At 47.7% G+C, this 13,201-nt stretch overlaps 1 protein-coding gene across 1 annotated transcript; it reads left to right on the top strand.

The window, feature by feature from the left end:
• Positions 1-6,528: 6,528 nt before the first annotated feature.
• LOC133360585 (zona pellucida sperm-binding protein 3-like) lies at positions 6,529-12,755 on the top strand. Its single transcript, XM_061579390.1, has 10 exons — positions 6,529-6,599; positions 6,929-7,140; positions 7,620-7,736; positions 8,293-8,392; positions 8,653-8,830; positions 9,188-9,323; positions 9,416-9,510; positions 10,564-10,658; positions 11,926-12,054; positions 12,625-12,755. The coding sequence occupies exons 1-10, from the start codon at positions 6,545-6,547 to the stop codon at positions 12,753-12,755; spliced, it is 1,248 nt and encodes a 415-aa protein (XP_061435374.1). The 5' UTR covers positions 6,529-6,544.
• The last annotated feature ends 446 nt before the right edge of the window (positions 12,756-13,201 follow it).

Raw genomic sequence — 13,201 nt, 5'->3', positions numbered from 1 at the left:
ATTGTATGGTCAGAATATCCGTTCACCCCAAGGGCTTGGTGTACGTGCTCCAGCTCACTGGCTAGGTGATGCTGGTTGGAGATGCAACGGACCCGATGGTGTAGTGTTTTGATGAGGGAATTCTTCTGGGCTGGATGGTGGTGCGAGTCAGGCTTTAGATAGGCATCCGTGTGGGTGGCTTTCCTGTAGAGTGTCCCAACGAGCCATCAGGTCTTTTGGATCAAAACATCCAGGAATGGTAGCTTGCCATTTTCCACTTCCGTGGTGAATTTGATAGATGAGTGTATGGAATTTATGTAGTTGAGAAATTGGTTGACATTGAAGCAACTGTTGCTGGCCAGCCCATGAACAATTAAAGGATTGCGTATAAACATTACTCGTCATGCCGTCTGATCAGCCACTGTGTTTCCTGCTTCCTGAGCACAAGTACACAACAATTAGGTTAAAAAAACTTCCAATGCACACTTGGATTTGCACTAAAAAAGTAGAACAAACATTTTTACCCCGGTATTAATCACATTTGATATGCTCAATAAAAGTGGGTGGCTTCCTTTTGAAGAGAAACAACTTAAAAAATCCATGAGCTATGTTAGTGTAAGGACAGTACGTGGCCTAGTGGCCACAAATAATGATTGCAGCAACGAGGACAGGCTGGGTCAAGGAAAATCTCGATGGAGGAAGAGAGTTTGGGAAAAGGGGCATGGCCAAGTCAAAGTGAGATATAAGGGAGGATAGAGCGGGGCTTGAGGCTGCTGTGGGGATTCGGGGTCCGGACCATCGTCACTGTCATCGCAGTGGATCACCCTCAGTCCTGGAAGGCTGGGACGGGAGTTATATATGTAGTGCTGAACTTTACGCAGACAACTTGTTTTTCCGTCGTCACTTTATTTTACCAAACTCAGCACATTCCACAACCAAGACTTCAGCGCGTTCTCTGCTCGCTGCGCTGGCCTTGCTCGCTCCGGTCCCTTCCTCTCTCTGTCTCTCTCCCCGACTCTATCTGCTTCGACTGTCTCGCTCTCTCTCGGCCTCTCTGTCTCACTCCAACTGTCGCTTTCTCTCCTGTCTTCTGTTCCCGTTCCACTGCCTAACCTATTCTTTCATCTCTTCTTTGTCATCTTCCTGCACCACTGCTCCCCTATTCTATCTCTCATTTCTTCTTTGTCTACTGCTAACCTATTCTTCTTCTTCTGCTCCGACTGTCTCCATCTAGCTCCCAGCACAACTCTCCGTCTCACACTCACGTATTTATCCTTGTCCTCATGAATTTCCAATTAATTAACCGGCGTCCCCCCCGATGCCCCGTGCCCGCGGCCCCTGCCACCACCTGCCCCCATCCCCAGACTTGCTGGCGCCACCTTGTCCCTGACAACCGGCCAATCACTGCCCTACATCCCATAATTACCCAACGAGCCGTCTCTCTCCGGCCGTTATCCCCCAGCAACACCTGCTTGTCCTGATGGGACCCCACTGTCCATAACCCACACGTGTTTACAATTTCCCCCCTTGGCGCGCGTTAATCCACTACATCTCTCTTCACCGTGGCTACTACAGACGACTCCTATATAGTCAGTCAGCTATATAGTGAACGTCGTGTAGCAGCTACATAGTCACCCAGTTGTATATAGTCAACCTGTATCCACCTGATAACATGTCAGAGTCAGGTGGACTAATATATAATAAAGATATCTAACTTAAGCAAGACAGTCTTGGAGTGCTACATTACACTAGTATGGAGGGGGAAATATTGCAGGACAAAATGCATTTTGATTCTGGCCATAGACAACGTCAGTTGGCACGTGATTGCAGAATGGTATGGATTGCGAGTCACCGCCCGGGGTTCTCCAACACATCCGCATACGCCACCACAAAAAAACGCCGTGGCTTGCACACGCGCACCCCTGCAGGCGCGTGTTTTACACAAAGGCCGGCGCTAATAAAAAAAAAAACGGCACAATTATGAATATGCACGCGTACCCACCAGGTGGTTAAGCTCTAACCTGTGGCGCGAAATTGTGCGCGCGCCTCGCCATTAATTCTATCGCTGTGTAAACACGTTGTGTAAACACGCGAGCGCTGGCGATCATGTATGTTTTAATACACGCGCGCCTCACACGCTCAAATTACCAACACAGCGCCGACGCTGCAGCCCCAAGCTCGCTCTTTCGCGCACACCGTCTCCCCATACATTCGCACCACACACAAATTGCAGACAACGCCGAGGTTCTACCCACACACAGAAATCACACTCCACCGATACTGTGAACTAAAGTTTATTAACGGCACAAATACACACTACCTGGAGGTGGAATATTTTTCGAGAGCCTAGCCTAACTGCCTATGAATCCAGTCACACAAACGTCCGACCACGTGCCTCGAAGCTGGACTCGCGGCATCCCATGGACGCTGATAGAGTTGGAGGGAGGACGAGGGAAGACTTGACCCATCACTGTCTCATAGCAGCACTTGCTGGCACACGGATGCTGCGAGCGGCTCAAAGAGACAGGATGGCAGGGAGAGGGTCTTGACAGGTTGAAGCCAAGTGACCGAAAATCGTCCGGGGCCCCCCTTTTTATTCTCTAAACTTCAAAAAGGCACAGGGTGACGTCATACCACGCAGCCAATCATGAGCTTACCTGTGCCCTCCTTTTTACCGTGGCCTAATCCTCTCACTTCAAAAGGCCGGGATAGCGTTCATCCCACGCAACCAATAGTGCACCGACCTGTGGTTACCGCCCCTTTGTTACCACGTCCTTCCTGGAGTGCCACGGCGGCAGCGCCAGCCACCCATTGTCCCTTGTTGCCCATTGTCTGAAAGGGCTCTTGCACTTTTGCTTGCTTAATATTCTGCCCTCTGTCCATCTCCCCAATCCTGTGGGTAACGCATTGCAATTCGCCCAGGGGAACCTTTTCTTTCTGCACCCATACGATCTTAAGCCAATTTTAGGAGCATCGCAATCTGTCCTGCGAGGGTCAGCCAATCTCCTGGCACCGGGAAACCGTGGGACTCCCTCTAGGGGCCCTTCAGATTAAAACCCGATGTGCCAGGCAATCCCCCATCAGGACACTACGTGGGTGTGCTGCGTGCGGGTGTGCGTTTAGTGCGGGGGCCGGGAGGGAATCGTGGCACAGAGTTGCTCCGCAGTTGTGGCACCACAATGCTCCATCCCAGTGGCGGCTCCTGCTAAATCTCAGGGGGGGGGCAAATGTCTGGATGATTGATAAGGATAAGGTCCAATGGATAAATTAACAGCTTAAGCATGTAAAGGCAACTTCACTACTTTAATATTAATGAAAAATAAAGTGACTCTTACAATACATCTCCTTGTTTGTTTCTATACTCACTATTATTACAATCCACTCAGTTTTTTTATTAAAGATTCCACTAGGTGGCGACAAATAATATTGTTGACTGAAACGTGCTTACGTATGATGACGTAAGCACGTTAGTGCGAGCCCTCCCGGAAGCCATAGAGAATGCATTGGAGCGCCCGCCATTCGAAAAAAAACATCTTTGAATGCAAGTCTATGGGAACAATCTGGGCGATTCTCAGCCAGAGTGAAATCGCCCAAAAAGAGGCGGTACTCCACAGAACGTGACATGACGCTGATTGGACTATATCCAGAGGCACAGTAACGGCTAGCGTGACTCTGTGGTTGAATGAGATTTTGAATGTGATTGAAAAAGTCCCTTTCACACTTTGGTGGTGCGTCGCCCAATCGCCCTAATGAAGAAACCGCCCCTGCATCCATCCCACAGAAACCCAGAGTGGAGGCACGGCACTGCTTCAGCAGACCTGGGGGAGGCAGTTATTCAATTGATAATTCAACTACAGCTAATGGAGCCATCCGAATCCGTCCGTGCTGGTTGTTGTGTGGGCACCCATCAGTCTATTCAATTTTCTGTGCACACGTCTACCAGATGTTGCACAATACTAATTCGGCGCCAATTCAAAGACACGCGACAGTATTAACATTACACCAGGGGCCGGCAACCTGCGGCTCCCCAAGCCACACAATGCTTTTTCAGGACTCCTTCGTGATGTTTTTCACATGCATTGTGGTTCTAAAGTTTGTTTGTACCAAATTTGAAACATGGTGCTGGACATTTTGGTTGCAGACCCCTGCAATGGACTCTTGAATTGCAGAGGAAAGGTGCCAAGTTACATATTGATATGCAAATTGTGAAATGAAAAGTGCACAAAACGTTACTACAATAGAAGTGAAAAAGGCAATGAAGATTTTGCCACTTGAGTTACAGTAAGTGTGCAGTCATAAATGTTACACAATTCACTTAATTATAATTCATGCAGTTGTGCACTCACATAATATATAATTAAAGCTGCAGTAGAGCCGTGCTCATCAGCCGCGATCCATATTTTTTGCAAGATGTATTAAAGTAAGAGACACGCATAAGAGTTCATAATGTCTCCCAAAGCCCCATTCGCTCGATTATTATATTATTAAGTAGCCCCCCCCCCCCCGCACTGCCCGCGTGGCCAGCAGCCATCAAGTGACGGCTGATGCGCCAGGCGCACAACAAAGTCGCCCCACCTCGTCCAGGCAGCGCTCTTGTGGGCAACTCATGCAGGTGGTAACGATTTTCAACTTCGCATAGAAGCCGCCATTCTATTTGTGCGCACGGCAGCGTTCGTACACACGTGGTGGTATTGATAGAGTGAATGCGCGATGTGGCTGCAGCAGCGCCCTCTACCGCTCGGCTTCCCCAGGTTCCGCGGTCCCAGCGACTGGCAGAGCCTCGCCAGGACGGGGTCCCAGGCAGAGGCAGCTGCGGGCAAAACCACAAGACACGTGACCACCAAGACCAGAGAAGGAGGGGGAAAGCGAGTAAACCATTCACCCCCATCCACCATGGTGGCCAGCACCGTGCACGAGGTGGTTGGTGTTAACAGAATCAAGCAAAGCCACCTTTGGTCACCTGCTAGCAATGTTCAATCACCTCAGTTTTTATTTAAAACCAGAATCATTAGTCCAAGAGCTTTATAAATGCAACTCGGCATCGTACTCAAACGATTGGCCAGCTGTTGGTCATCACCAGATCACTGCATGGCTGCTGCCTTCCCATTCCGTGGCTTTCTCGTCTACGTGTCGTTCTCTCGAGGCCGAGCTGGTAGTGCACGTTACAGGTCACGCTTCGTATTCCTAACAAGAGGCCAAACACCGTCAATCTCCCCCTTCGTTGAGGCATTTCCATCAGCAGTGGTACGATGAAGACATCAGGGCTGCACTTTTAGCTCAACGCGTCTCTGTATGACGGTCACTCACTTGTACAACAAAGTCTTCATTAACCAGAGCTGTTGAGGAACAACCCCAAACACCGCTTCACACAAGCTCCTCATCGTCATCACCTGATCAGGAGCAGCAGACGATCTCGCCATCGCGAAATTACTCATTGGCCGCGTCCCCTACCTTATAGGGGAGCCCTAAGCGATCCCGATCCAGATTGAATCACATCCACGCACTCATTGTTTCATCAGCGAGATTTCATCAGATCAGATCCACCAGCTCATTGTTTCATCAGTCAGATTTTATCAGAGCAGATCCATCCATTCATTGTCTAATCAGTATAGATTGGCTCATTGTCTACGTCTCTGGTTTGCCATTTGAACGAATGAGTGTGCATGTATATGGGCCTATGCGTGGATCTTGGAGTCTATACGTGCAGCATTGGTCTCTTTGCAAGTCTATACTTCTCTGTGCGGTTACATGAGTTTCTAAGTGTATGGGATTTCACGTGAATGTAGGTTCCGGTGTGATTTTGTGGATCTTTACCACGGTCTCTTGGAGTCGATTCACAACAATTACAATAAGATACTGATCGTGAAACCCAAGTAGATTCGATGAGATCAGTCCCCAAAGATCAGAATATGGGTAGGGTTGGGATGGTGTGAACCAAGGCCGTAGCCATGGAGTCAACATTGGAGGGGACCAAATCTTCCAGGGTGTCTGGGGGTCCCAACCCAGAAAAATATCTAAATTTGAAAACTCATTTCCTGCTTAAAATATTTAACAATTCACTAACACATGGAAAGGACTTTTGATTTATTTTTTACAATAATGTCGAATAGTGTATTGTATTACATTGCTCTGTTTTTACTTTTTTACTCATTTCGTGTTTCATTGTATGTAATGGCAGAGATTAGGGATTAATAAAGTACAACCATAACTACAATGCATTGATTTATATGAAGACAAGTCCAGATATTATGGCCAAGGTTTAGCAAATTTTTGTATTTACATAGCATAGCAATCATTTTTTATAGCAATATATTGGGGGGGACATTTTTAATTACGGCCTTGGTGTGAACCTTCACCACCCGCTAATAATTAATCCGTGGCACTCGGCACTTGTGCGCATGGATCGGAGCTGCATCGCAATCACGAGGCACGTGGACAGGAGGAGTTAATTGGTTCATGACTTGAAACGGAATGACCCGCGCGCGGATAAAAGTCCCGAGTCGGGCAGTCACCTGAGTGGTGTCGTCTGGTGCCGTGCCAAATCTCGGTCGTTGCTGCCCTTGCGATGGAGACCACGAGGGCTTTGTTTGCGGTCTTGGGGTGTCTGTGTCTTGCCTCTGGTGAGTGGAGTTGTTTGGTACGAAGTTAAATTATTCCTATTGTTTTGTCATGCTTCTACAGTGTTAAAGGACGTGATCACATTGGGTACGTAATGAGGGGTTTGGTAAAGCGGGCAGGGTGGTTACTTCACTTCTGAATACCTGGGCACTAATTCAAGTTCTGGTCGTGTTTCTATTCGTGTCCAAAAGTTGCCCACTATCCTTTTTTTTTTTTGCAAGTAGCCGCGTAGTGATGGTGAACAGGGCCTCGGATGCAACTTGTTTATCGAGGCTGACTGCCTCGTGCTGTATTGTTAACTCTCGCGTCTCGTCCCGTGTGGCATCGCCAGCCGCAGTGGCCACCTCCGCCACGGTGAGTGTGGTGTGTGACGAGGCGACGCTCACGCTGACCGTGAGCAGGGACCTGTTCGGCACGGGTCACCTGGCCCAGGAGGGTGACATGTCCCTGGGAGTGCCAGCCTGCCCCGTCACTGGGAGCGACGCCCTTGCTGGGACGGTGACGTTCCTCTACGCACTGGAAAGCTGTGGCAGCAGCCTCCAGGTAACTAGCTGCGAATGCTGCTGTAATATAATCTGCGCATTCCTTTTTTGCGTTGTGTATCCCTGCAATACTTTATTGACCACTCTAAAGTATATACACTACTTTTCCACTTATCGTTCATATGGTTGATGAAGTTGCAGCGCAAAGACTACAATTTTGCGTTCTGGTGCTCGAGCCAGACCACTGCGTCAGGAGCAGCCGCGTGTAACATCGTTTGTGATATCCACTTTTGTATTTGTGGATCGGGCATTGCATCGTTTTATATTCTTCCGGATGGCCACAGTCGCACATTGGGCCACTTTTAATTTTCCATTTGGGCATCGGAAATCTGTATCTGCCGTATTTTGTGCAGATGCAGTTTAGGGTGGGCCATGTGCTTCATGGAAAATGTTGTGCTTTAGATCTTTTTAAAGGTGCTTGCGTTTATTTTGAACTCCACTTGTACCGTAAGTAATTGGCCCCGCGTTATCCTCTCCTAGATGAGTGCAGAGCTGCTGTCTTACGAGAACTACCTCTACTACCGCCCCACGTCCAACACGGGCATTATCCGCACAAACTACGTCGCCGTGCCGGTCGTTTGCCTCTATCCCAGGCGAGTTCACCAGTAGTTTCTTGTTGACGTTTGCTTAATTTTGAAGTCCAGCTGAACGGCTTGCAATTCTACCGGTGTCTTTTATAACTTAATGCAGTTGCGTGTTCTTGAGCTTTGCAATGTCTGTATTGCACTGCAGCTAAATGACATCAAGTTAATCCACTGCTGGAAAGTATCCCTATGCGTCGTGGGGGTTGTTGGAGCCAACTTTACTGAACGGTTCACATCAAGCGCCTGTTTTGTCGTGGCCTGCGTCAAACCTGTTTTGCGAGGTTTAACTGTAAAATTTACAGTGCTTTATCTAAATGTTTCTTCGTGCACGGCACCCGCCTAACAAGTGCCTCCATTGCATAGCATTCATTGAACAAGTGACTTGGAATCTTATTTGTTTCTCGTCTGATCCATGTCTTGCACTGCGTTAAATTTACTCCAATTTATAGTTGCCTTGTAAGCTATTAACACCATGGAACTAAGAATCCGTTCACAATTAGTGCTGTTGAGCATCACCCACCTCTACTCGTTGTAGAGAATGTGCCTGATCTCTTCCTCACTGCAGGAAGGGGAACGTGTCCAGCAATGCCATCAAACCCACATGGATCCCCTTCAGCAGCGCCAAGGTTATGCAGCAGCAGCTGAGCTTCACGCTGAGGCTCATGACCGGTCAGTGGTGATGGATGTGAGGACGTTGATTGCCTGTTATGCACATGGCTGCTATCAGGATGGCAGTTTGGACTATAAACACCTTCAAGATGTTTGCTTGGTATTGAAGAATAGGCCAGATGTGCCCGTAGTCCCTAAACTTTATCTGAAATTCTTCCACAAGCAGTGGCGTGAGCAAGCACTTTCCTGGCTGCGCTGTTAGTCTGCACTCTGCCTTGGCAATTGTGTTTTGAAGTTGTCTAATTGTGTTTTTTATGAAGACGACTGGAGTGTGGCGCGACCTTCCACCGTATACCAGCTGGGCCAGACTCTGCATGTCGAGGCGAGCGTGCAGACACTGAACCACGTTCCACTCCGGATCTTCGTGGTCAGCTGCCTTGCAACCCCGGTTCCGGACAGGAACTCTCCCCTCGGCTACCAATTAATTTCTAACTCTGGGTGAGATTCATCTCCTAATCGCACATAATGAATGTTTCTGGTCCTTTATATAGGTGGCATTGTTCGCAGTATGTACAACAGAGCCCTGGCCTTGCAATGCCCCTGAATCTGGCTCTGGTGGCTAAGCAGGGCCAGATGCATGGTTAATGCTTTTCCTCATGATCTGTCCACTGACAGATGCAGTCAATGTGCGTCATTGACTCTGCTTTGACTTACAATGGGTGGGGGTGTGTGAACGCCCCTACTTTTGCAGCGGTGGGCTTGGTACAGTCTGCGTTAAAGTATTATACACGATCCTAAAGTGCTAGGCTGCCCTATGTAAAGCCACGTGTCCATACGTCTACGGTGTCTGTGCAGGTGTCTGGTGGATGGCAAAGTCTCGTATGATACTCACCTTACTTCTGGCTTCCTGCTCCGGCAAAGTGACAACGTCCTTCGCTTCTTCATAGATTCCTTCCGCTTCCTTACAACGTTGACCAACAATGGCGATCAGGTGATGTACTGTCATACAGGTTTTTACAGAATTAAAACCCTTTAGCAACTAGTAGACAGAGTGGTTGAGTAAACCCATCTTCCTCTGTCCAGGTTTTCATCTTCTGCCAGCTGAAGGTTGCAGATGTTGCTACATCTCCAACGACCGTTAATAAAGCTTGCACCTACAGCCCCTTGGCTGCATACAGGTTTGTCTGCTTTCTTGAGTTGCCCAGTCTCTCTTCGGGGCATTCGATACATGGCTGCAGTGTAGAATGCGCCATGTATGTATGTTTGAACAAGATCCCTGAGACCTTTGATTCCGTGCTACAAGTGACGCCACTTGCCACGGTACCGCAGCCATTGATGTCCTTTCCCACTAGTCTGCTCGAGTCTTGGTATATTCTAGGAGATTTGTCGTGGCCAACACTTGTTGCGTTCATGTTTGGGAAAACAGCATTTTACATTGGCTTCTTTTGTTCAGCTGTGTTTTTGTAATGCCACTAACCAGTGGGTCGTGCTATGAACCTGGTCCCCCAGAGAACCTCGCTCATTCCTAAAGTCGGTGGTAAACAATTAAATAAAGGCCCGAACCTCTCTGGTACTCTTGTTTGACGTGCAAAGCTGGTGTCCAACTGCACTGGAAGTGGTGTTGGCCACTACCCCTTAATGCTATAAATGCTTTGGGATACCTGTGCTGTTATTCCCTTGCTGTACAGGTGGTCTGCCTTTTTTAAAAATCCTTTATATTAAGTTCGCTTGCTTAGGACCGTGCAAATCTTTCAGTCGTTTTTTAACCCACTTCCCGTGATCCAATCGAGCTGACATTTTCCACACAGACTCATTGTGCGTGACAATGTTCGTGAATTTTTTTTCTCAATTTTACACCTTTTAGGACAAAAATATTATATTTAATTACCAATTGCTTAATGGTGCCATGCAAGCCGGAGGGCTCTAGCCGCCACGCATATAAAATATTTATAGTGAAAAACTTTGTTTTTACGGGTTATACTTGTTATATACTTATGAAGTTACGACCTTGAACCAGGGTTGTTCCTGACCACCACTCGGGTCGGGAGGGTGGCATCTAAACTGGCTCAACCCTCCATACGTGGTGTTGTAAACGTCGGTGGTCGAGCATGAGACTGGCCACAACCACTGCTGCTGGCCTAAACGGCTGCTCCAATCGGCTCTTGCCTCATTGGAATACTATGGTGAGCTTTGAAACTACAGTTGGCATTTGTGGCGTGTGTGCAATGCAGGTGGGTCTCTGCTGATGGCTCGGACTCGGTATGCAGCTGCTGCGAGTCCACGTGCCCCAGTGGAAGAAGGCGCAGGGATGTGGCAGCAGTGACTGGTGAGTACAACCGTCTTAACCAGTCTGTTTAAGGCGATTCCTTAAATGACTCTTGAATATTATGATGGGGGGGGGGGGGGTGTTTGTAAAATCCTTCGATATTTAAACATTGCCGTGTACCCAACCCTATTATTTGGGTAATCAAATTTGAAATGAGTACTGTGCCAAAACTTGATAAGAAAAACCATTTACGAAGCATTTCTATACAATAATCCAAAGTGGCTTTTTTTTTTTTACGTGGTGGGGAACTAGCTCCGATGGTTATGAAACTGAACTCGACCTGATGACCCGAGGTAGATTCCAAAGAACACAGGATGAGATGTTACTATCCTTTGTGCAAGCACTTCCAAGAGTTCATGAACAGTGAGCCTGGTGAAATTTGGGGCGCGCATCGTCAGTAGTGACCCTTTGGTTCCTAGGGTGTTTCGGCCTTTCATACTATACACCCTCTCCAAAGGCGGCCAGCGACAGGGTGATCAATCCTACGCTTGCGTCCCATTCCCAATTAGTCATAGGAGTTGCCTTGTTGTTGTTAGCCAACATCCCATGGGACTATGCATGGCAGGGGCGTCCTCCTCCCTGAGTCAAGCATTGTTGACTGCTCACGCCTAACACCATAAATGATCTGAACTGATCATGGTGTGACTCATCCTTAAGTTGTAGAATGTGGAACTATTGCCACCAAAGTGGCTGGCTGCGGTTCTGGTCACCCCCCCCCCCCCCTCGTGTGCCATGCCTGCCCTTCTAGATGCTCGCCAACAACACCTGCGTGACGATCTGCATATTATATGGTACTTCTGGGTACAGGTATACACGTGAGCCAAACTAACTCGCGTGATTAGCTAAAGTGATATACAAAGGCTGACTGCGATAGGGTTAAATCGTGAACGATAAATCTACGATCTTCAAGTGTCTCCTATGCAGTAGATCTTGTGAACTCTAATTATAAGAGATTTCTCTGTTTGCAAACCATGCTCCCAACTATAGACCCTTGGGTAAACATTTTCTGAATTGAAGTTCTCCCATGCAAAGCATTTAACATGGATCTTTGACGCATGAGATTCTTTGGGAACTTCTGCAGGTACTTAAAACGCCTCCTGTGGTGCTACAGTAAGAAGTCGAAAATGTGCTCTCCTACTCACCAATGACCTTGTAATTCAAATAACCCCTTGTTTGAATGCAATCGGGTAATATGGACTTCAAAAGACCGAGCTATTTAGCCTGGGCATGCGCCACCTATAACAAAATGTGGTCCCCTTGCTCTCAGGGCCGTCGTATGCTGCAGAAGATGTGATGCTGGGCCCCATCGTAATTGCCAAGCCCTTCTCCGATAATGCTGAGCCAAGCAGCCCTGAAAAACGGCAGCAGTCACGGGTCTCCACATCTGTATCCACAGGTAAAACTTCCAGATTCTAATTGAGGCTAAACCAGGCCCTCCATCAGGAAGTCCATCTAATGTTGACTTCTTGAATTGGCAGTCTCTAATACTTACTATTTATATGGACCTTCATGCTATTTGGGCAGAAATTTAGTTTTGGAAGTCTTCCTCCCATTTATCAGCCTGCCATCCATACCCAACTGCACCCCCACTTCCCCCCATAACTAACTGAGAAAGTGCAATACACGGATATTACAGCAGTGCTATCAAATGTCCACCAGACGTCGCTATAATTTTCATGAAGTGGCCTTTAGTTGTAAGAGGTAATATTTAAGATGGCAAGCGTGTTAATCGATTGCATGGTTTTTAATCAAGATGCATTACAGGGCTGTGCTTGTCAAGCTGAACTACACCAATCCCACCAAGGTTAAATGGCTAAACTTACTGGTGATATTTTTGAACGACACCTTTACCAAATAGTAGGAAAGGTCGATGCCCCCACGACCTCCACAGCATGTGGAAACCCTAGCTTAATGGCTACGCATTTACTCGCCATCCCTTGCACTCAATTAATGGTGATTTTTGCAGGTGCCGCTCCCATTCTTGGTTTGGGAGTGGCTGCACTGGTGATGGCTGTCGCAGCAAGTGCCACGGTGGCTTTGTTTGTTTCGAAGAGGCAGCGCACGATTCCTTCAAAGGGATTGGAAACGAGCTTCTGATTTACCATTTGCGTTTCTAAACTTGTGATTTAATAAAACTCTGCATTTACCTCTGCTGCTGTGGTCAGTTGCTTTTTATGTTATCGTTTTTCTATACAGCTATCTTGCTGAATGGCCATAATCCTGGCCAACACGTGGCTACAGTTAAAACACCCTTTGGCTTTAAGCCTATAACACTGTTCGGCTCGGTGTGGACGGACTAATCTGCGGCTATACTTCTGCCCACTCTGATTGGCCGCTTCATACATCAATGTCGTCTGCTTGGTGGAACACATCAGATGCCCCAGGCAGGGCATTTTCAGATAGCTGAATGTGGTGGTGCCTATTACTGGCTTCACAAATATGGCTGCACTATGTAAAATTTGAGCTAAATGACGTAGAGCTGCTGTTGGCATTGGAGCTTGTACTGTCTGCAGTCTGTTCCATGCATTTTGTCCCACTTATGT

Source organism: Lethenteron reissneri, chromosome 69 (genome assembly GCF_015708825.2).
Source record: "Lethenteron reissneri isolate LAM-NWPU_2019-01 chromosome 69, ASM1570882v1, whole genome shotgun sequence".
In the NCBI taxonomy this organism is placed as follows: Eukaryota; Metazoa; Chordata; class Hyperoartia; order Petromyzontiformes; family Petromyzontidae; genus Lethenteron; species Lethenteron reissneri.
This window is presented reverse-complemented; position numbering and strand designations above follow the sequence as displayed.